Raw genomic sequence first — 23,778 nt, forward strand, 5'->3', positions numbered from 1 at the left:
ATCTAATCCTCTCCTGTGTGATACTGACTGCTGAGCTGTGTATCTAATCCCATCCTGTGTGATACTGACTGCTGAGCTGTGTATCTAATCCCATCCTGTGTGATACTGACTGCTGAGCTGTGTATCTAATCCTCTCCTGTGTGATACTGTCTGCTGAGCTGTGTATCTAATCCTCTCCTGTGTGATACTGACTGCTGAGCTGTGTATCTAATCCCATCCTGTGTGATACTGACTGCTGAGCTGTGTATCTAATCCCATCCTGTGTGATACTGTCTGCTGAGCTGTGTATCTAATCCTCTCCTGTGTGATACTGTCTGCTGAGCCGTGTATCTAATCCTGTCCTGTGTGATACTGTCTGCTGAGCTGTGTATCTAATCCCATCCTGTGTGATACTGACTGCTGAGCTGTGTATCTAATCCCATCCTGTGTGATACTGACTGCTGAGCTGTGTATCTAATCCTCTCCTGTGTGATACTGTCTGCTGAGCTGTGTATCTAATCCTCTCCTGTGTGATACTGACTGCTGAGCTGTGTATCTAATCCCATCCTGTGTGATACTGACTGCTGAGCTGTGTATCTAATCCCATCCTGTGTGATACTGTCTGCTGAGCTGTGTATCTAATCCTCTCCTGTGTGATACTGTCTGCTGAGCCGTGTATCTAATCCTGTCCTGTGTGATACTGTCTGCTGAGCCGTGTATCTAATCCTCTCCTGTGTGATACTGTCTGCTGTGCCGTGTATCTAATCCTCTCCTGTGTGATACTGTCTGCTGAGCCGTGTATCTAATCCTCTCCTGTGTGATATTGTCTGCTGAGCTGTGTATCTAATCCTATCCTGTGTGATACTGTCTGCTGAGCTGTGTATCTAATCATCTCCTGTGTGATACTGTCTGCTGAGCTATGTATCTAATCCTATCCTGTGTGATACTGTCTTCTGAGCTGTGTATCTAATCCTCTCCTGTGTGATACTATCTGCTGAGCTGTGTATCTAATCCTCTCCTGTGTGATACTGTCTGCTGAGCTGTGTATCTAATCCTCTCCTGTGTGATACTGTCTGCTGAGCTGTGTATCTAATCCTATCCTGTGTGATACTGTCTGCTGAGCCGTGTATCTAATCCTCTCCTGTGTGATACTGTCTGCTGAGCTGTGTATCTAATCCTCTCCTGTGTGATACTGTCTGCTGAGCTGTGTATCTAATCCTCTCCTGTGTGATACTGTCTTCTGAGCTGTGTATCTGATCCTCTCCTGTGTGATACTGTCTGCTGAGCTGTGTATCTAATCCTCTCCTGTGTGATACTGTCTGCTGAGCTGTGTATCTAATCCTCTCCTGTGTGATACTGTCTTCTGAGCTGTGTATCTAATCCTATCCTGTGTGATACTGTCTGCTGAGCTGTGTATCTAATCCTCTCCTGTGTGATACTGTCTGCTGAGCTGTGTATCTAATCCTCTCCTGTGTGATACTGTCTGCTGAGCTGTGTATCTAATCCTCTACTGTGTGATACTGTTTGCTGAGCTGTGTATCTAATCCTCTCCTGTGTGATACTGTCTGCTGAGCTGTGTATCTAATCCTATCCTGTGTGATACTGTCTTCTGAGCTGTGTATCTAATCCTCTCCTGTGTGATACTGTCTGCTGAGCTGTGTATCTAATCCTCTCCTGTGTGATACTGTCTGCTGAGCTGTGTATCTAATCCTCTCCTGTGTGATACTGTCTGCTGAGCCGTGTATCTAATCCTATCCTGTGTGATACTGTCTGCTGAGCCGTGTATCTAATCCTATCCTGTGTGATACTGTCTGCTGAGCTGTGTATCTAATCCTATCCTGTGTGATACTGTCTGCTGAGCCGTGTATCTAATCCTATCCTGTGTGATACTGTCTGCTGAGCTGTGTATCTAATCCTCTCCTGTGTGATACTGTCTGCTGAGCCGTGTATCTAATCCTGTCCTGTGTGATATTGTCTGCTGAGCTGTGTATCTAATCCTGTCCTGTGTGATACTGTCTGCTGAGCTGTGTATCTAATCCTATCCTGTGTGATACTGTCTGCTGAGCCGTGTATCTAATCCTATCCTGTGTGATACTGTCTGCTGAGCTGTGTATCTAATCCTCTCCTGTGTGATACTGTCTGCTGAGCCGTGTATCTAATCCTATCCTGTGTGATACTGTCTGCTGAGCCGTGTATCTAATCCTATCCTGTGTGATACTGTCTGCTGAGCCGTGTATCTAATCCTCTCCTGTGTGATACTGTCTGCTGAGCTGTGTATCTAATCCTATCCTGTGTGATACTGTCTGCTGAGCTGTGTATCTAATCCTCTCCTGTGTGATACTGTCTGCTGAGCTGTGTATCTAATCCTCTCCTGTGTGATACTGTCTGCTGAGCTGTGTATCTAATCCTGTACTGTGTGATACTGTCTGCTGAGCTGTGTATCTAATCCTGTACTGTGTGATACTGTCTGCTGAGCTGTGTATCTAATCCTGTACTGTGTGATACTGTCTGCTGAGCTGTGTATCTAATCCTATCCTGTGTGATACTGTCTGCTGAGCTGTGTATCTAATCCTGTACTGTGTGATACTGTGTGCTGAGCTGTGTATCTAATCCTGTACTGTGTGATACCGTCTGCTGAGCTGTGTATCTAATCCTGTACTGTACCTAAGCTGATCAGTACATTATGGCGGGGCAGCATTATCCCGGGGTCTGACCTTGGCCCTGGGCCCGGCGCTCTGCCTCCTCCAGCGGTACAGCTCGGGCTTGTGCTTTCCGGCTCTCATGGCGTCCCGGGCCCCCGCCAGCATCCTCCAGTCCGGCACCGTTCTCATCTGCCGGCAGAGGTGAGGAGACGCAGATCTGTGTCGGGAATTGTAGTTTTGCAGATCCACTTCCTCCTTCCCTCAGATAGAACGCAGCGCATGACTGGACTACAAATCCCGAGATGCTTCACTTACAACGGAAGCGTCTACGTGTTTCCATAGCTACAGAAAGCAGAGCACGCACAATGAGTCACATGACTGAAAAGATCGGCGATGAGTGATGACGTTCCCAGCGTTGATTGGACCTCTGGAGTGATGTACAAAGGACGCGTCTTCCCCTTTCCTGCACATGTAAGTTCATTTCTGAGTTCGTTAACCCTTTCTGTCCTAATTGGTCTGTTATATTAACCCTTTATGATTTCTGTAGACGGCTCTGCTCTGGAAGGGCCCAGGGAGTAATTGCCGCATTAGAACCTGCCTGTGTGCACAGGATGCGCATGTAACAACCTCCAGCAGGAACATCCGTCCTCAGATCTCTAGGACTTACATGTCCAGACACTGGCAGGATCAGGGACGCCGGCACAATTAGGATTGCAGGCTCAGGGACGCCGGCAGGGTCAGGGTTGCAGGGTCAGAGACGCCGCCAGGGTGAGTGTTGCAGGGTGAGAGGGTTGCAGGGTCAGGGTCGCCGGCAGGGTGAGGGTTGCAGGGCCGGGGTTGCAGGGTCATGGTCGCCGGCAGGGTGAGGGTTGCAGGGTCAGGGTCGCCGGCAGGGGGAGAAGGTTGCAGGGTCAGGGTCGCCGGCAGGGTGAGAAGGTTGCAGGGTCAGGGTCGCCGGCAGGGTGAGAAGGTTGCAGGGTCAGAGACGCCGGCAGGGTGAGAGGGTTTTAGGGTCAGGGTCGCCGTCAGTAGTGTTCTTCTCGTGCTTCTCGTTGATGTTGTGTCTTTTCTCTTGACAGTCGCCCGCCGTGTGATGATGAAGCTGACAATCAGTGCAGTGACGGGCAGAGCTCGCCTCGGGGTCATCTCCAGCCTTGGACAGAGCGGCGAGAAGACGCTGGAGGTCCCGGGCTGTCTGCTGTATACACGGACGGCGTCCCCCCCTCATCTCACCCATGACACCCTGCAGAGCATCGCCGGTGTCCCCCCAGTGACCCACGTCACCCTGTCCACACTGTAAGGAGAGGCTACGACACCGAAAAGTAGTGTGCAGCGAGAAGGATCCCCCCCAGCAGCACAGAGGAGCTCAGGAGGGGACAGAGTAGTGGAGTGGGATCCCCCAGCAGCACAGAGGAGCTCAGGAGAGGACAGAGTAGTGGAGTGGGATCCCCCAGCAGCACAGAGGAGCTCAGGAGAACACAGACTAGTGGAGTGGGATCCCCCAACAGCAGAGAGGAGCCCAGGAGAGGACAGAGTAGTGGAGTGGGATCCCCCAGCAGCACAGAGGAGCTCAGGAGAGGACAGAGTAGTGGAGCGGGATCCCCCAGCAGCACAGAGGAGGCCAGGAGAGGACAGACTAGTGGAGCGGGATCCCCCAGCAGTATAGAGCAGAGGAGAGGACAGACTAGTGGAGCGGGGTCCCCCAGCAACACAGAGGAGCTCAGGAGAGGACAGACTAGTGGAGCGGGATCCCCCAGCAGTATAGAGCAGAGGAGAGGACAGAGTAGTGGAGCGGGATCCTCCAGCAGTATAGAGGAGAGGAGAGGAGAGGACAGAGTAGTGGAGCGGGATCCTCCAGCAGCACAGAGGAGCTCAGGAGAGGACAGACTAGTGGAGCGGGACCCCCCAGCAGTATAGAGCAGAGGAGAGGACAGAGTAGTGGAGCGGGATCCTCCAGCAGTATAGAGCAGAGGAGAGGACAGAGTAGTGGAGCGGGATCCTCCAGCAGTATAGAGGAGAGGAGAGGACAGAGTAGTGGAGCGGGATCCCCCAGCAGTATAGAGCAGAGGAGAGGACAGAGTAGGGGAGCGGGATCCCCCAGCAGTATAGAGCAGAGGAGAGGACAGAGTAGGGGAGCGGTACTCTCCAGCAGCACAGAGGATTTCAAGTGGGGTATTTTGCTCATCTTGTGGGAGATCAAAGACTGAAGTTACGTAGTGAAGGGAACAAGGTCCTCTGCAGCAAAGAATATCTCAGGAGAGCACTGACCTTGTGGGAGTTTACACAGTTAAATCAGTCTGGTGTCCAGCAGCACAGAGTATGTCAGGAATACAGCTCATACAGTAGTAATGTGAGCAGCAGATCCTGACACTGTGACTTATTTGCAGAGCAGAACATCAGGAAGTTCTGGAGGAATATAAGGAGGGGATCGGGCAGTTTGCCGGTGAGTGCACGTCCGTCTCTGTCCGTATCATATAAAGTAAGTGAACCCTTGATGTAGTGACCCGTGGACCCTCTAGCGGTGATCGTCTGCACCAGACCTGCCGGGAGCTGTGGAGTGAGGATTTTGCACTTTCCTTCCTGCACTGATCTGTGTGTGTGCAGCTGGCACTGAGCTGTGTGTGTGCAGCCGGCAGACAGTGTCAGTGCACACACACCAGGCGGCGTTTTCTCTAGAAAGGAATTGAGCACTGTCCATCAGAAGCAGGAAAATCCTCAAAGTCCAAAATGAGGGGTCATAATGGTGCCCAGGAGCCGCCTCATATACACAGGCATTAACAAGATATCTCAGACACCGGGTAGACCATGTGCACACGGTGCGTTTTTGCATCTTTTTTTTTTTTAATGCAAATTAAAAGCTGCTTTTTACAGTCCCAGCAAAAGCTGTGATTCCAGAAATCTGCACGATGGGTTTATTTTCTTACTGAAATGGAAAACTGCAGCGTGACAATTCTTCTCACAGCGTTTCTCACGATAGATGGAAGTGAGAAAGAGAAAACTGCTGCAAATCGCCACTGCTGCAAAACGCCACTGCTGCAAAACGCCACTGCTGCAAAACGCCACTGCTGCAAACCGCTGCGTTTCTTGATGATTTAAACAAACCTGTGCACTCGACAGATGACATTTATAATCTGCACAAAACAGCAGCAAAACCCGCCTTTTGTTAGCAGCTATTTTACTGCAGAGAGGGCAGGTTTTGGCTACAGAAAAAAAGCAACTTGCTAGCGTGATTTTTAAAAACTAGAAGCCCCATTCACTGACTGGCAGCAGAGATATTGGAAATGTTAGAGAGTTGATCAGTTGACCTTCACCAGGAAGGACTGTTCATCCTGAGCCTCCTGGTTCCTGATGATCTTCTCTCCCCCTTCTGTAGATTGTCAGCTCTGGGGCTTAGTTCCCTGTGCAGTTTGTTTATAAGGCAGGGACAGGCTCCCTGTAAGGAATGGCTGACCGCCGGTGCGTTTTGGGCCATCTCTTCTAAGCGTCACCCCCCTGGGGCAGATTTCTCGGCGCCGTCTTATTCTTCTACAGCACAATCTCGGCCTGGTCTGGTGCTGAGATGCTGCGGAGCGATCACCGGTCACCGCGGCTCCGGCTGCTTCTTGTGTCTAATCCTGAGCCTCTCGGCCTCGGTTTTCCCCGTGCGTCCGTCCCTCGTCGTCTCCTCGCTGATGTTGTCTTGCAGTGATGACATTTGGGGTGTTCGGTGTTTTCCGCCCCCCCCCTCTCTGGCCTGTGACATCCTGTGTGGTCGGGGTGATGATGCGGCAGGATGTGACCCCGATCTCTTCGCTTTCTTGCAGGTTTATCAGACACTTTGCTTTATTGCTCAGTCAATGACCCCGTGGCTCCGACCGCCCCCGGATACAACACCAACAAGGTAACATCGGCCGCAGCACCGGTCACTACTCACAGCTGAGGGTCTGCTGCAGATGGCACAGCTTGTTACAACTGTAACAAACCCTCAGCTGTGACAAGTGTAAACTAGATCCATTCACTGACTGCCAGCAGAGATATTGGAAGTGTCACACAGCCGATCAGATGACACTAGGAGGGACTGTTCATACTGAGCCTTCTGGTTCCTGATGATCTTCTCCCCCCTTCCTCTGTAGACTGTGTCGGTCTGGGGTTCAGGGGGGCGATTGGAGCTGACGCCCCAGAAGTTCGTGTCCTTGCAGAGGGCCCTGCGGGTGGACTGGATCCAGTGCTTGTCTGACGGGGAGGTGATGGCCGACGGCTGCTCCCGGAAGCGGGCGAGGAAGTCCGTGGACCGGTCTCTGGCGTTCCTGGACGAATGTCTGCAGCTGATGTCGGAGAGTGAGGTGAGGATAGGGCGCAGGGGAGGACGGAGTTAATCCTTAAAGGGGTCCTCTAACGCCCGCAGCTTCTCGTCCCTCCAGGCCCTGAAGCAGAAGGTTGTGATCGGAGCCATCGAGGGAGGAGACCTCCAGGAGGAGAGGCTGAGGTCAGCGCGAGAGACGGCCAAGAGGCCCGTGAGCGGCTTCCTGCTGGACGGATTCCAGGGCCGCAGCGGGAGCCACGAGGCCAAGATGGACCTCATCTCAGCCGTCACCGCAGAGCTGCCCGAGGACAAGCCGCGGTGAGCAGCAAACCTCCGCTCCATTCACTGACAGCAGGCAGAGATACTGGAAACGGATCATGTTTTGTTCCTTCATATTTCTGATGCGATATCAGATTGTGCCTGAAGCCGCCACCAGGGGGAGCTCAGCGCCATATACAGCTCCATCTGCCCCAGTATACAGCCGGCTCCTGAGCTCCCCCTAGTGGCGGCTGCAGGCAGAGATATTGGAAACGGATCATGTGTTAATCCTCCATATTTCTGTGATATCGTATTGTACCTGAAGCCGCCACCAGGGGGAGCTCAGCGCCATATACAGCTCCATCTGCCCCAGTATGCAGCCGGCTCCTGAGCTCCCCCTGGTGGCGGCTGCAGGCACAATCTGATATCCCTTATCCTCTATGCTGAGGACGCGGAGCTCTGGATCAGGAGTATGAGGAGATCGGAATGAAAGCAGAAGATCCGATCTTACTTTTTTAACCCTTTGTATTCATGTCCTGCAGGATCATCCATGGCCTGGGGCGGCCGGATCAGGTTCTGGACTGCATTGAGCGTGGGGTGGATCTGTTTGACAGCTCTTTCCCGTATGAAGTGACGGAAAGAGGCTGCGCCCTGTGCTTCACTCACCAATACCAGCCGGACCCCGAGACCGCAGGTGACCCCCAGCCCCCGGGTAAATGTGCTCACCCCCTTCACACCACCATTACAGCGTTATTGAGGTGCAGCAAGAAGTGTAATCTCCCCTAAACATGCATCACAAGAATCCCAAACCATGAGCAATCTGATGCCCCAGATAAGTCCGAGCTGTGCGCGGTGCTGGTGTGCAGAACCCGGCCCACACACGTCCCGTCCTCCCTCCGCGGCTGCGAGTAGAGAGGGACAAGTCCCTGTAACACAAGTGCAATCTGCAAAACACTGGGGGCCGCGAGACGTGCGGAGCGTTATACAGTGCAGAGCAGAATACAGTGCAGAGCGTAATACAGCGCGGAGCAAAATATAGCGCAGAGCCGGAGATATCAGTGCAGAGCAGAATACAGCGCAGAGCCAGAGAGAGTGCAGAGCCGGAGATATCAGCGCAGAGCGTAATGCAGTGCAGAGCCGGAGATATCAGCGCAGAGCGTAATACAGCGCAGAGCCGGAGATATCAGCGCAGAGCGTAATGCAGTGCAGAGCCGGAGATATCAGCGCAGAGCGTAATACAGCGCAGAGCCGGAGATATCAGCGCAGAGCGTAATGCAGCGCAGAGCTGGAGATATCAGCGCAGAGCGTAATGCAGCGCAGAGCCGGAGATATCAGCGCAGAGCGTAATACAGCGCAGAGCCGGAGATATCAGCGCAGAGCGTAATACAGCGCAGAGCCGGAGATATCAGCGCAGAGCGTAATACAGCGCAGAGCCGGAGATATCAGCGCAGAGCGTAATGCAGCGCAGAGCTGGAGATATCAGTGCAGAGCGTAATGCAGCGCAGAGCGTAATACAGCGCAGAGCCGGAGATATCAGCGCAGAGCGTAATGCAGCGCAGAGCTGGAGATATCAGTGCAGAGCGTAATACAGTGCAGAGCCGGAGATATCAGCGCAGAGCGTAATACAGCGCAGAGCCGGAGATATCAGCGCAGAGCGTAATACAGCGCAGAGCCGGAGATATCAGCGCAGAGCGTAATGCAGCGCAGAGCTGGAGATATCAGTGCAGAGCGTAATGCAGCGCAGAGCGTAATACAGCGCAGAGCCGGAGATATCAGCGCAGAGCGTAATGCAGCGCAGAGCTGGAGATATCAGTGCAGAGCGTAATACAGTGCAGAGCCGGAGATATGAGTGCGGAGTCAGTACTTTTCAGGACCACCTTTCTCTGACTTGCATTAGTATTCAGCCCCCGGTGTCAGGACTTCGCAGGATCACCATTTCTTTTACAAATACGTTAGTGTTATATGGAACATGAAATCCCAATAAAATACATTTGTTTGTGGTTGTGATGTGAAAACGTTCCCTGGGTATGAATACTTTTTCAAGGTCCTGTAACCTGGTGGCCTCCATCCTTGTAGTGTGGTAATGGCGCGGCGCTCCTCACATACAGATCGCTCGCCCTGTGACTGCAATTTCTTCTTCTTCAGTCCTAGACGAGGAGGAGCTGAGAAATGGGGAGAAGAACGAGGAGAAATCCGAGGATCCAGAGACCGAGCGCCGCGACGTCACCGCCTACGAGATCTGCCTGAAGGAGAGACGGTGCGTGGCTCCTCAACATGAGACATCACATGAGTAATCATTATACGGTGACATCACTGCGGCCGTACATGAGTAATCATTATAAGGTGACATCACTGCGGCCGCACATGAGTAATCATTGTACAGTGACATCACTGCGGCCCTCCATGAGTAATCATTATAAGGTGACATCACTGCGGCCGCACATGAGTAATCATTATACGGTGTCATCACTGCGGCCGCACATGAGTAATCATTATACGGTGTCATCACTGCGGCCGTACATGAGTAATCATTATACAGTGACATCACTGCGGCCGTACATGAGTAATCATTATACGGTGTCATCACTGCGGCCGTACATGAGTAATCATTATATGGTGACATCACTGCGGCCGTACATGAGTAATCATTATACGGTGACATCACTGCGGCCGTACATGAGTAATCATTATACGGTGTCATCACTGCGGCCGTACATGAGTAATCATTATACGGTGTCATCACTGCGGCCGTACATGAGTAATCATTGTACAATGACATCACTGCGGCTGTACATGAGTAATCATTATACAGTGACATCACTGCGGCCGCACATGAGTAATCATTGTACAGTGACATCACTGCGGCTGTACATGAGTAATCATTATACAGTGACATCACTGCGGCCGCACATGAGTAATCATTATACGGTGTCATCACTGCGGCCGTACATGAGTAATCATTGTACAATGACATCACTGCGGCCGTACATGAGTAATCATTGTACAATGACATCACTGCGGCCGTACATGAGTAATCATTGTACAATGACATCACTGCGGCTGTACATGAGTAATCATTATACAGTGACATCACTGCGGCCGCACATGAGTAATCATTGTACAGTGACATCACTGCGGCTGTACATGAGTAATCATTATACAGTGACATCACTGCGGCCGCACATGAGTAATCATTATACGGTGACATCACTGCGGCCGCACATGAGTAATCATTATATGGTGACATCACTGAGGCCGTACATGAGTAATCATTATACAGTGACATCACTGCGGCCGCACATGAGTAATCATTATACGGTGACATCACTGCGGCCGCACATGAGTAATCATTATACGGTGACATCACTGCGGCCGTACATGAGTAATCATTATACGGTGACATCACTGCGGCCGCACATGAGTAATCATTGTACGGTGACATCACTGCGGCCGCACATGAGTAATCATTATATGGTGACATCACTGCGGCCGTACATGAGTAATCATTATACGGTGACATCACTGCGGCCGTACATGAGTAATCATTATACGGTGACATCACTGCGGCCGTACATGAGTAATCATTATACGGTGACATCACTGCGGCCGTACATGAGTAATCATTATACGGTGACATCACTGCGGCCGTACATGAGTAATCATTATACGGTGACATCACTGCGGCCGTACATGAGTAATCATTATACGGTGACATCACTGCGGCCGCACATGAGTAATCATTATATAGTGACATCACTGAGGCCGTACATGAGTAATCATTATACGGTGACATCACTGCGGCCGTACATGAGTAATCATTATACGGTGACATCACTGCGGCCGTACATGAGTAATCATTATATAGTGACATCACTGCGGCCGTACATGAGTAATCATTATACAGTGACATCACTGGGGCCGCACATGAGTAATCATTATATAGTGACATCACTGCGGCCATACATGAGTAATCATTATATGGTGACATCACTGCGGCCGCACATGAGTAATCATTATACAGTGACATCACTGCGGCCGTACATGAGTAATCATTATACAGTGACATCACTGCGGCCATACATGAGTAATCTTTGTGCGGTGACATCACTGCGGCCGTACATGAGTAATCTTTGTGCGGTGACATCACTGCGGCCGTACATGAGTAATCTTTGTGCGGTGACATCACTGCAGCCATTGATGCCTCCACCTGATGTCACAGCGTGCTGTCAGTCGCTGATCACCCGTCCTGTCGGCTGACAGTCACTGACAGCACGCTGTGATGCTGTACACAGACAATAGACTCTCGCATCTTCCCGTCTCCTCGCAGGTTTCGTGAGGACTTCCGGCCGCTGCAGGACGGTTGCACGTGTTACTGCTGCCGCCACCACAGCCGCGCTTACGTGCACCACCTCCTGACCGCCAAGGAGCTGCTGGCCGGGATCCTCCTGATGATGCACAACTTCCAGCGATACTTCAGCTTCTTCCGCTGCGTGCGTCAGGCCATGAGCGACGGGAGGTTCATACACCTGAAGAAGGAGATCCAGAGACAATCGGCCTGAGCCCGCGGCGCTGCACCCCTGTACACAGAATAAAACTGACCCAACAGGACACTGTATAAATGCTGCTCCCCGGGTGTGAATATTTCTGCACTGCTCGTGTCTGTAACGGAGGACGATCTGCTTACAGGGGTTGTAGAGCTCAATGTCCTGTGCACTGCAGCGATCCGGTCATCATCGGACCCACAGCACCAGCCAGCCTCCAACAACCTGTACTGTACACAGCACCAGCAGAATAGTGAGCACAGCTCTGGAGTATAATACAGGAGGTAACTCAGGATCAGTAATGTATGTACACAGTGACTGCACCAGCAGAATAGTGAGTGCAGCTCTGGAGTATAATACAGGAGGTAACTCAGGATCAGTAATGTAATGTATGTACACAGTGACTGCACCAGCAGAATAGTGAGTGCAGCTCTGGGGTATAATACAGGAGGTAACTCAGGATCAGTAATGTAATGTATGTACACAGTGACTGCTCCAGCAGAATAGTGAGTGCAGCTCTGGGGTATAATACAGGAGGTAACTCAGGATCAGTAATGTAATGTATGTACACAGTGACTGCACCAGCAGAATAGTGAGTGCAGCTCTGGGGTATAATACAGGAAGTAACTCAGGATCAGTAATGTATGTACACAGTGACTGCACCAGCAGAATAGTGAGTGCAGCTCTGGAGTATAATACAGGAGGTAACTCAGGATTAGTAATGTAATGTATGTACACAGTGACTGCACCAGCAGAATAGTGAGTGCAGCTCTGGAGTATAATACAGGAGGTAACTCAGGATCAGTAATGTATGTACACAGTGACTGCACCAGCAGAATAGTGAGTGCAGCTCTGGAGTATAATACAGGAGGTAACTCAGGATCAGTAATGTAATGTATGTGCACAGTGACTGCACCAGCAGAATAGTGAGTGCAGCTCTGGAGTATAATACAGGAGGTAACTCAGGATCAGTAATGTAATGTATGTACACAGTGACTGCACCAGCAGAATAGTGAGTGCAGCTCTGCAGTATAATACAGGATGTAGCTCAGGATCAGTAATCTAATGTATGTACACAGTGACTGCACCAGCAGAATAGTGAGTGCAGCTCTGGAGTATAATACAGGAGGTAACTCAGGATCAGTAATGTAATGTATGTGCACAGTGACTGCACCAGCAGAATAGTGAGTGCAGCTCTGGAGTATAATACCTGTATGATTAGACCCTTAATATAATACAAATTCTATACTAGATCTGCCCCTCTAATACAAACATTTGATAAAACCTCCAAACATTTCTACACATGAAAGACCAGACCCTATATCAGACCTACTAAATTTAAACCTCAAAACTAATACAAAACCCACTAAAGGAATAAGGAACCCAGATCTCAGATGTCGACACTAATAAGTGCAGACCCCCTAAAGTGATCCCGACCATAGACCAGACCCCCTCAAGTGATATTGACTGCAGATTTGTCCTATTAGACCTAATACAGACATCGGCTTTTTTAGGATCAGGCGTAAGATGAGACGACTTCCTCGCATTTCCTACATGATTTGGGGTCCGGTGTAATGTGGGGTCCGGTGTAATGTGGCGTCCGGTGTAATGTGGCGTCCGGTGTAATGTGGCGTCCGGTGTAATGTGGCGTCCGGTGTAATGTGGGGTCCGGTGTAATGTGGGGTCCGGTGTAATGTGGGGTCCGGTGTAATGTGGCGTCCGGTATAATGTGGCGTCCGGTGTAATGTGGGGTCCGGTGTAATGTGGGGTCCGGTGTAATGTGGCGTCCGGTGTAATGTGGGGTCCGGTGTAATGTGGGGTCCGGTGTAATGTGGCGTCCGGTGTAATGTGGGGTCCGGTGTAATGTGGGGTCCGGTGTAATGTGGCGTCCGGTGTAATGTGGGGTCCGGTGTAATGTGGGGTCCGGTGTAATGTGGCGTCCGGTGTAATGTGGGGTCCGGTATAATGTGGGGTCCGGTATAATGTGGGGGCCGGTGTAATGTGGGGTCCGGTGTAATGTGGGGTCCGGTGTAATGTGGGGTCCGGTGTAATGTGGGGGCCGGTATAATGTGGGGGCCGCCGTTTCGGACCTAGAATAGTTCGGTATGGATGTATTCGCCGGCAGCGATCAGCTCTGATCAGAATCTTAACCAGCGGAGAAGCGTCATTCCTGGCAGTGAGCGCCGCTCGTTGATGTCACCGCGCAGCCCCCCGGACACGGTGTCTGAAGCCGCGGTTATCAGCGTCTCCCGCTGAGAGTCCATTGTAATGATTTCTGGAACTGGAATTATTGCCAAACTGAAGGCAACAGAGACAGAACAATCCGTCTCCTCTGCAAAGTTATCCAGCTGAGAAAGACAGAGCGCAGCAGAGCCAGGGATGTAGCAGAGCCAGGGATGTAGCAGAGCGCAGCGGAGCCAGGGATGAAGCAGAGCACAGCAGAGCCAGGGATGTAGCAGAGCGCAGCAGAGCCAGGGATGTAGCAGAGCGCAGCAGAGCCAGGGATGAAGCAGAGCGCAGCAGAGCCAGGGATGAAGCAGAGCACAGCAGAGCCAGGGATGAAGCAGAGCGCAGCAGAGCCAGGGATGAAGCAGAGCGCAGCAGAGCCAGGGATGAAGCAGAGCGCAGCAGAGCCGGGGATGAAGCAGAGCGCAGCAGAGCCGGGGATGAAGCAGAGCGCAGCAGAGCCAGGGATGAAGCAGAGCGCAGCAGAGCCAGGGATGTAGCAGAGCGCAGCAGAGCCAGGGATGTAGCAGAGCGCAGCAGAGCCAGGGATGAAGCAGAGCGCAGCAGAGCCAGGGATGTAGCAGAGCGCAGCAGAGCCAGGGATGAAGCAGAGCGCAGCAGAGCCAGGGATGAAGCAGAGCACAGCAGAGCCAGGGATGAAGCAGAGCCAGGGATGTTGCAGAGCCAGGGACGCAGCAGAGCCAGAGATGTAGCAGAGCGCAGCAGAGCCAGGGATGAAGCAGAGCGCAGCAGAGCCAGGGATGAAGCAGAGCACAGCAGAGCCAGGGATGAAGCAGAGCCAGGGATGTTGCAGAGCGCAGCAGAGCCAGGGACGCAGCAGAGCCAGAGATGAAGCAGAGCGCAGCAGAGCCAGGGATGAAGCAGAGCGCAGCAGAGCCAGGGATGAAGCAGAGCACAGCAGAGCCAGGGATGTTGCAGAGCGCAGCAGAGCCAGGGATGCAGCAGAGCCAGAGATGTAGCAGAGCGCAGCCGGTCACACTACATCATGTGTATAAGGGTCCTGGGAGCGGGCCGGCTTATACAAATATGTCCATAAGGGGTCTCTGGCACCTGTTCTGTGCCCCTCATGGTCTCAGTCTCCGGACCCTCCGCAGCGCCGCCTCCCATCACCCGTCCCTTATGAAGCCTCGACTTTCTGTACATTGTTATCCTGGTTATTGATACGTCTTACACTTCCCCGGCTGATCCCTTCATACAACCCCCGCTACACGAGGCACCTATACACTATTGTGTGATAACGTTCAGATCGGGGCCGCCCTTGTCGAATATGGCGCCTTGTGTATTGAAGACTTTCATCCCCATTATCCTTCATCCCGAATGTCCTTCATCCCCACAGTCCCCATTTATCATCCCCATAATACCTGATCCCCAATGTCCCTATCCTTCATCCCCACTATACCTCATCCCCACAGTCCCCTCATCCCCAATGTCCCTCATCCCCACAGTCCCCATTTATCATCCCCATTATACCTGATCCCCAATGTCCCTATCCCTCATCCCCACTATCCCCTCATCCCCACTGTCCCCATCCCTAATCCCCACTATCCCTCATCCCCACTATCCCTTATCCCCACTGTTCCTTATCCCCACTATCCCTCATCCCCACTATCCCTTATCCCCACTGTTCCTTATCCCCACTATCCCCTCATCCTTCATCCCCACTGTCCCCATTTATCATCCCCATTATACCTGATCCCCAATGTCCCTATCCCTCATCCCCATTATCCTTCATTCCCACAGTCCCTCATCCCCACTATCCCCTCATCCCCACTATCCCCTCATCCCCACTATCCCCTCATCCCCACTATCCCCTCATCCCCACAGTCCCTCATCCCCACTATCCCTTCATCCCCACTATCCCTTCATCCCCACAGTCCCTCATCCCCACTATCCCTTCATCCCCACTATCCCCTCATCCCCACTATCCCCTCATCCCCACTATCCCCTCATCCCCACTATCTCCTCATCCCCACTATCCCCTCATCCCCACTATCCCCTCATCCCCACTATCCCCTCATCCCCACTATCCCTTCATCCCCACTATCCCCGCATCCCCACTATCCCCTCATCCCCACTATCCCTCATCCCCACTATCCCTCATCCCCACAGTCCCTCATCCCCACTATCCCCTCATCCCCACTATCCCCTCATCCCCACTATCCCCTCATCCCCACTATCCCCTCATCCCCACTATCCCCTCATCCCCACTATCCCCTCATCCCCACTAACCCTTCATCCCCACTATCCCCCCACTCTACACTTGCCTTGATAATACTATCATCTTATTCCTTACACTGAAGCTTCTTTGAATTCTGATGTAAGATGTGTATATGGTGGATATTCTTGTGTGGGTCCTACGGCTGATGGTGGAGCCGGCCGATGATCCGCCCTCGCTATGGTACAGATGTCCTCGCACCATCACTTCCACCGCGGTCTCTGAGGATGTGACTGACCACGGGGGGGCTTCTTTATCTCTATTATTTATATGAATAGACATGGCACATTGTGATAAACCCTATAAAATCTGGGTCATTTCTATGACTTTATGCCGGCGATGGAGCTGCCCCTGTCCGGGCTATACTATGGATTCTATGTGTCCAATTCTAATGTATATGTTAATGTGAATGCTACTAGCTAGGTGCAGGTTCCAGATTGCAGCGGAGTATAAAGGATAGGGTTAAGGGGGAGTACCATGAGGGAAGGAGGACAGGAGAGAAGACTCAAAAGGAACGAGTAGAGAATAGGGTTCAAGTGTGACAAGACGTGGCTTCAGGACTAGAGCCAGTCAGGGGGTCCGGAGCCCCCAGCTCACCCCGGCAGGCTTAGAGACTCAGCTAGAGTCATCAGGGCCCAGCATTGGACATAGGTGGAAATGAAGTACAGATCCCGGAGCTTGAGGACAAGGCCCAAGATAATGGGGGACAGGTTCAGGAGCAGAACCCCAAACTAATAGGAAGGAAAGGGAGGCCTTGTCTGTCACAACGGTGAGAAGAATAAAAGGGAGCGATTCTGGTTGGCGAAGTGAACTCCAGTGTTACGATCTACGATGGCTGCCAGCGGGTGATGGACATCGGCCTGAAGAAGCCGGTAAGGGTCGTCCTCCCTCCCGAAGTCACATTTATTTTTGAAAATATTGAAAATTTGACAAAAAAATTCAAATTTTCAAACTTTTTCTGCCCTTAAACCAGAGAATTCTGTCACAAACCGTTACCAAATCACATCCCCCACGTTACTCTACATCAGCAATTTGTGAAACATCATTTTTCTTTTTAGGAAGTCGGAAGGGTTAAATGTTTATCAGAAATGTCTCATTTTTTTGGTAAAATTTACAAAACCCCATCAAATGTGACGTGACTATGACAGGCCAAGGAGACAGAAAATACCCAAAAGTGCCACCATTCTAAACACTGCCCCCCTCACGCTGCTCAAAACCCCCATCCAGGAATTTAACCCTTCAGGGGCTTCACAGGAATTAACGCAATGTGAAAGAAAAAAAAATGAAAATTTAACTTTTTTCCCACAAAAATATTGCTTTAGAGTCAAATTTTGCATTTTGATAAGGAGAAAATGGACAATATAAATTCTTGTGCAATTTCTCCTGAGTATGCGGATACAGTGGGGAAAAAGTCATTATTCAGCCCCCAATTGTGCAATTTCTCCCCCTTATAAAGATGAGAGAGGCCTGTAATAGTGTCAAGGTGGGGAATTTAGGGAAAACCGCTAATTGGGGTTTTCAGGGTCACAGAGACGGAGTTCAAATCGATCTGCGCAGATGTATGTATGAGGAACAATAACCACACAGAGACGTGTCTCTATTCGGGAGAAGCTCAATGGTTTTCTGATCCATATATTATAAAATACACACAGTTATTCAGTTCAACACTGTCCCTGATTGGTCAAAGATAGCCAGCAATCTCCATATAGTACATCATCAGCCTGTTTCTGGCTTCCTAATACTAGTTTGAACCAGCTACTAAATACTTCTTTGTTAACACATTGCTGAGCAAGAACCAGGAGTCAACCTCCCACATCTCACATCCCTTATTTCACATGGTGAGAACTAACTGATTACAGATTCTCTCAGTATATTATAAATACCTCTTTGTTCATTGTTCATTTTGGCTTGATTATCTAGTTAACACATTCCTGATCACACATCTTAAAGTTATAATGGTGTCGATGCGATTGTCATACAGACACACAGATAATTATGCAAGGACATCTATACTTTAATTATATACACACACACACAGATAATCTTATTACATCTGGACAAACGGCCTATAGCCCAGGCCTACCCTCACACTAGGTGACCACAACTATGAGAGACGAAATAAGAAAACAAATCCAGGAAATCCCCAAGTCTGATTTGGAAGATTTTAGTTGCATTTCCATTTTCTCAAGTGACAACAAAGTGTCGCACAATTTCTGCTGAGCATGGCAAGATCCCACATGTGGCTGTGCAGAACTGCTTACCACAAAACGAGACTTACGAGGGATGGAAGGAGCGCCACTTGACCCTTGGAGCACAGATTTTCCTATAATAGTTTGCGGACTCCATATACAAAGCCCCTAAGTGCCAGAACAGCAGAATCCCCCCCTCAGTTGACCCCATTTTGGAAATGACACCCATGTGAATGTATCCACAGGTGTAGTGACTATTTTAATTCCATGGGTGTTTTCCAGAAAGAACAAAAATGGATGTTGCTGAGTGAAAATTGCAAATCTGCCATTGTAGTGCCCAGTACATTGTAGTGCCTGTACATTGTAGTGCCCAGTACATTGTAGTGCCTGTACATTGTAGTGCCCAGTACATTGTAGTGCCTGTACATTGTAGTGCCCAGTACATTGTAGTGTCCAGTATATTGTAGTGCCTGTACATTGTAGTGCCCAGTACATTGTAGTGCCCAGTACATTGTAGGGCCCAGTACATTGTAGTGCCCAGTACATTGTAGTGCCCAGTACATTGTAGTGCCTGTACATTGTAGTGCCTGTACATTGTAGTGCCCAGTACATTGTAGTGCCTGTACATTGTAGTGCCTGTACATTGTAGTGCTCAGTACATTGTAGTGCCTGTACATTGTAGTGCCCAGTACATTGTAGTGCCCAGTACATTGTAGTGCCCAGTACATTGTAGTGTCCAGTATATTGTAGTACCTGTACATTGTAGTGCCCAGTACATTGTAGGACCCGTACATTGTAGTTCCCATAGACTGCACAGCTAATGCTTCTGGAGACACATATCCTGTAAATAAACTGGTCTCTCCTCACTCCAGAAATGTGAACACAAGATGTGGTTTAGGCACATTGTGACGCTCAGAAGGGAGGAGAATTTGGATTTCTTTACTGACCGGGGGAGTAACGCTTCTCCAGAGTCTTTGTGCTCTCAGTAATGTGGAAGCCCCCTATATTTCCATTGACAAATGATGGACCTGAGTTGGGACTTGTTTTTGTTTTTTACATTCTATTTACATTTATTCTATTTACATTTTTCTATAATTTTTACATTCTTCTGCCGACAGTCATGTGAGGACTTGTTTTTTGCATGATGAGTTGATCATTTTATTGGTGCCATTTCGGGGGCCATATCGTTTTTTGATCGATTTTTAGGAGGTAGAATAGATAAAATCAGCAATTTGGCATTTTTTTTATGCCATTCACTGTTTGGTGAAAGTGATAGGGCGGCTTTATTCCTCAGTATGATTACAGTGATAGCACATTTATGTTTTTTTATGTTTCTTCGGCGCTCCATTGGGAGACCCAGACGATTGGGTGTATAGCTACTGCCTCCGGAGGCCACACAAAGCATTACACTAAAAAGTGTAAGGCCCCTCCCCTTCTGGCTATACACCCCCAGTGGGATCACTGGCTCACCAGTTTTCTGCTTTGTGCGAAGGAGGTCAGACATCCACGCATAGCTCCACTGTTTAGTCAGCAGCAGCTGCTGACTATATCGGATGGAAGAAAAGAGGGCCCATATAGGGCCCCCAGCATGCTCCCTTCTCACCCCACTTGTGGTTTGTAAGGTTGAGGTACCTATTGCTGGTACGGCGGCTGGAGCCCACATGCTGTTTTCCTTCCCCATCCCCCTGAGGGGCTCTGAGGAAGTGGGATCTTACCGGCCCCAAAGCCCTGAGGCCGGGCTCCATCCACAGACCCATTGAACCTGCTGGATACGGAGCTGGGTACCGTTCAGGGACATGGCCCTGCACCATTCAGGTACTCTGTGTCCCCGTACACACAGGCACAGCACACTCCAGACTTGCTGGGTGTGCTAGTGCGCCGGGGACAGTAAAGGGTTACAGTCACTGCAGCCTAGCTGAGTGACTTTATGTATGGGGAACTACCGCGCCGGACGCTCCGGGAGCGGCGGCGCGGCTGGGACTTGTAGTGCGCCGGGGACTTAGCGCCGACCGCGCTTTTACGGCGGCGGCGCTTATAAATCCAGTCCCCGGCTTTTGCGGCCTAGCTCCGCTTCGTTCCCGCCCCCACCCTGTCAATCAGGGTAGGGGAGAGACGCTGTACAATCAGCAGCGCCGAGGGCTGGAGCCTTATTTACATGCTCCAGCCCTCTCACTGGACACTGTGGGACGCCGGTTTCCCGCTCTGACTTGGGGGCACGCCCACGGCCCGCCCCTACCCACACGAGCTGGAGAAGACGCCGGCAGCCATTCCTGCAGTCCGAGCTGAGAGATCGGACTCTGGGCAACCAGGCACAGGACTAGGGCGACCACACACCCGCTTATAGGCGGGCGGTAAGCAGCACCTGAAGTGCTGACCCCACTAAATACCGCAGTTGTCCATTTGTATTTTATGCTTACACTGCACAGGTCGCTATTTTTGGCTATATGCCCTCTTAGATGGCGACACATCAGCAGCAGGAAAGCAGGGGTGCTAAGGCACAGGCTTTCCATGCTGCTTGTATTGCATGTACTGAAGTGTTCATGTGTATTTATGCTTGTATGCTATACACTGCACTGTACGGTCGCTAGTCTGGGCTATTTTCGCCTAGAATGACTAGACTACAGCAGCAGAAAAGCAAGGGTGCTGAGGCACAGGTTTTTTCTATGCTGCTTGTATTGCAGGGGTTGCAGTGTTCATTTGTACTTATGCTTGTATGCTATACATTGCACTGTATGGTCGCTATTCTGGGCTATATTCCCCTAGCTGGCTAGTCTACAGCAGCAGAAAAGCAGGGGTGCCAAGGCACAGGCTTTCTATGCTGCTTGTATTGCATGTGCTGCAGTGTTCATTTGTACTTTATGCTTGTATGCTATACATTGCACTGTACGGTCGCCATTCTTGGCTCTATAAGTCGGCAGCAGCATATAAGCAACACAGGCTTTCGATGCTGTTTTTACTGCATGTGATACTGTTCCACGGCACTGAACCCCATTGTGTGCAATGCTCCCCTGTAGCACTTGGTCAGCCGAGGTCTCTACTAGACGTGGCCAAAGGAACCACCTGTCAACCCTGTCCAAGGACAGGGATGGAGTTGCAATGGGATAGAGACTTGCAGTCCGGACAGGCCATGGGCAATCTGGATCATTGCTCCCTGGCCACCCTCACTTGGATTAAAAATCGGTGCTCCGGGGGGGTCCCAGGAGGCTCTCTGTATGATGAGGCAGACGTAGCTCATCAGGACTTTGATCCTGACACCGCTCTCAATCCGGATACACCGGATGGTGACGCCATAAGGAATGATCCTATAGCGTCCATCAATGGAATGTTGGATCTTTCTCCCTCAGCTCCCCCAGCGGAGGAGTCAGCTTCACAGCAGGAGAAGTCCCATTTCAGTAGCTCAAACGTATATTGAGTATTTTTCTGGCCACGCTGACTTCAGAGAAGCAGTCCAGGAACACCACGCTTACCAGATAAGCGTTTTCTCCAAACGTATTAAGGATACACGTTATCCTTTTCCCCCTGACGTGGTCAAGCGCCGGACCCAGGGTCCAAAGGTGGATTCTCCAATCTCCAGGCTTGCGGCTAGAGCCATAGTTGCAGTGGAGATGGGACTTCACTTAAAGATGCCAGACAGATGGACTCTGGTTGAAATCTGTCTATGAGGCTATCGGCGTGTCGGTTGCTCCGGCATTTACAGCCGTATGGGCACCCTAAACTTTTCAGCTGTTCTTGCACAGCTGGTCTTGAGCATATGTACATTTGTGCCGCAGGGGCGTCCGTAACCTCGCAATGTCTGCATTGCGACTTACCCTATTAATGCTGTCCTGGAAGGACAGTCGAGGTTTCGGTCCTTCCCAAGCTCGGGCAGGTCCCAATTGTCCTCGTCCAAAAGAGCTGAAAAGCCTCAGAGGGGCTCAGCTTCCGGGGGCTCAATCACGCCCAAGGAAGGCAGCCGGAGGAACCGCTACCAAGGCGGTCTCCTCATGACTCTCAGCTCTCTCATCTCTCCGCATCCGCGGTTGATGGCAGACTCGCTCGCCTTTGGCGACGTTTAGCTGCCACAGGTCACAGACCGGTGGGTGAGGGATATTGTGCCCACGTGCACAGGACAGAGTTCTGTTCTCGTCCTCCGACTCGATTCTTCAGAACGTCCCCACCTCCCCACCGAGCCGATGCTCTTCTGCAGGCAGAAGGAGTGGTAATCCCTGTTCCTCTTCAGGAACAAGACACGGTTTTCCTCCAATCTGGTTGTGGTGCCAAAAAAGGATGGCTCTTTCCGTTCCGTTCTGGACCTAAAACTGCTCAACAAGCACGTGGAGGCCAGGCGGTTCCGGATGAAAACCTCCGCTCCGTCATTACCTCAATGTCTCAAGGATATTTCCTAGCATCAATAGACATCAAAGATGCTTATCTCCACGTGCCGATTGCTACAGAGCACCAATGGTTTCTACGTTTCGTGATGGGAGACGACCATCTTCAGTTCGTAGCTCTGCCATTCGGTCTGGCGACAGCCCCACGGGTGTTCACCAAGGTCATGGCGGCAGTGGTAGCAGTCTTGCACTCACAGGGACACTCTGTGATCCCTTACTTGGACGATCTACTTGTCAAGGCACCCTCTCAAGAGGCATGCCAACTCAGCCTGAATGTTGCGCTGGAGACTCTCCAGACGTTCGGGTGGATCATCAACTTCTCAAAGTCAAACCTGTCACCGACCCAATCACTAACGTATCTTGGTATGGAGTTTCATACCCTCTCAGCGCTAGTGAAGCTTCCGCTGGGCAAGCAGCGGTCACTACAGACTGGGGTGCAGACTCTCCGTCAAGGTCAGTCGCACTCCTTAAGACGCCTCATGCACTTCCTCGGGAAGATGGTGGCGGCAATGGAGGCGGTTCCGTTTGCGCAGTTTCATCTGCGTCCTCTTTATTGGGACATTCTCCGCCAATGGGACGGGAAGTCAACATCCCTGAACAGGAAAGTATCCCTTTCACAGACGGCCAAGGACTCTCTGCAATGGTGGCTTCTTCCCACCTCATTATCACAGGGAAGATCCTTCCTACCACCGTCTTGGGCGGTAGTCACGACAGACGCGAGTCTGTCAGGGTGGGGAGCAGTTTTTCTCCACCACAGGGCTCAGGGTACGTGGACTCAGCAGGAGTCCACCCTTCAGATCCATGTTCTGGAAATCAGAGCAGTGTATCTTGCCCTACTAGCCTTCCAGCAGTGGCTGGAAGGAAAGCAGATCCGAATTCAGTCGGACAACTCCACAGCGGTGGCATACATCAATCACCAAGGAGGGACACGCAGTCGGCAAGCCTTCCAGGAAGTCCGGCGGATTCTGATGTGGGTGGAAGCCATGGCCTCCACCGTATCCGCAGTTCACATCCCCGGCGTAGAAAACTGGGAAGCAGACTTCCTCAGCCGCCAG

General features: G+C 51.0%; 2 protein-coding genes across 6 annotated transcripts in view; one reads left to right on the top strand and one right to left on the bottom strand.

The window, feature by feature from the left end:
* Nucleotides 1–2,936, bottom strand: part of CCDC191 (coiled-coil domain containing 191) — a 29,218-nt gene extending 26,282 nt beyond the window's left edge. The window contains exon 1 of one of the 2 annotated variants that reach the window (XM_075334881.1): nucleotides 2,694–2,935. In XM_075334881.1, the coding sequence (XP_075190996.1) occupies nucleotides 2,694–2,810 (117 nt within the window). In that variant the 5' untranslated portion in view covers nucleotides 2,811–2,935. Of the gene's footprint in view, nucleotides 1–2,693 lie in introns of both variants that reach the window. The other variant, XM_075334882.1, reaches the window with a different exon arrangement.
* The window catches only part of QTRT2 (queuine tRNA-ribosyltransferase accessory subunit 2), a 33,172-nt gene continuing 12,292 nt past the window's right edge, over nucleotides 2,899–23,778 (top strand). The window contains exons 1-9 of one of the 4 annotated variants that reach the window (XM_075334883.1): nucleotides 2,977–3,092; nucleotides 3,701–3,917; nucleotides 5,009–5,064; nucleotides 6,425–6,501; nucleotides 6,734–6,943; nucleotides 7,022–7,221; nucleotides 7,704–7,873; nucleotides 9,307–9,418; nucleotides 11,489–11,771. In XM_075334883.1, the coding sequence (XP_075190998.1) occupies nucleotides 3,715–3,917; nucleotides 5,009–5,064; nucleotides 6,425–6,501; nucleotides 6,734–6,943; nucleotides 7,022–7,221; nucleotides 7,704–7,873; nucleotides 9,307–9,418; nucleotides 11,489–11,720 (1,260 nt within the window). In that variant the 5' untranslated portion in view covers nucleotides 2,977–3,092; nucleotides 3,701–3,714 and the 3' untranslated portion in view covers nucleotides 11,721–11,771. Of the gene's footprint in view, nucleotides 3,093–3,159; nucleotides 3,390–3,700; nucleotides 3,918–5,008; nucleotides 5,065–6,424; nucleotides 6,502–6,733; nucleotides 6,944–7,021; nucleotides 7,222–7,703; nucleotides 7,874–9,306; nucleotides 9,419–11,488; nucleotides 11,772–23,778 lie in introns of those variants that run through there. The other 3 variants (XM_075334885.1, XM_075334884.1, XM_075334886.1) reach the window with 3 other exon arrangements.

The sequence above is a fragment of the Anomaloglossus baeobatrachus genome, chromosome 2 (assembly GCF_048569485.1).
Source record: "Anomaloglossus baeobatrachus isolate aAnoBae1 chromosome 2, aAnoBae1.hap1, whole genome shotgun sequence".
In the NCBI taxonomy this organism is placed as follows: Eukaryota; Metazoa; Chordata; class Amphibia; order Anura; family Aromobatidae; genus Anomaloglossus; species Anomaloglossus baeobatrachus.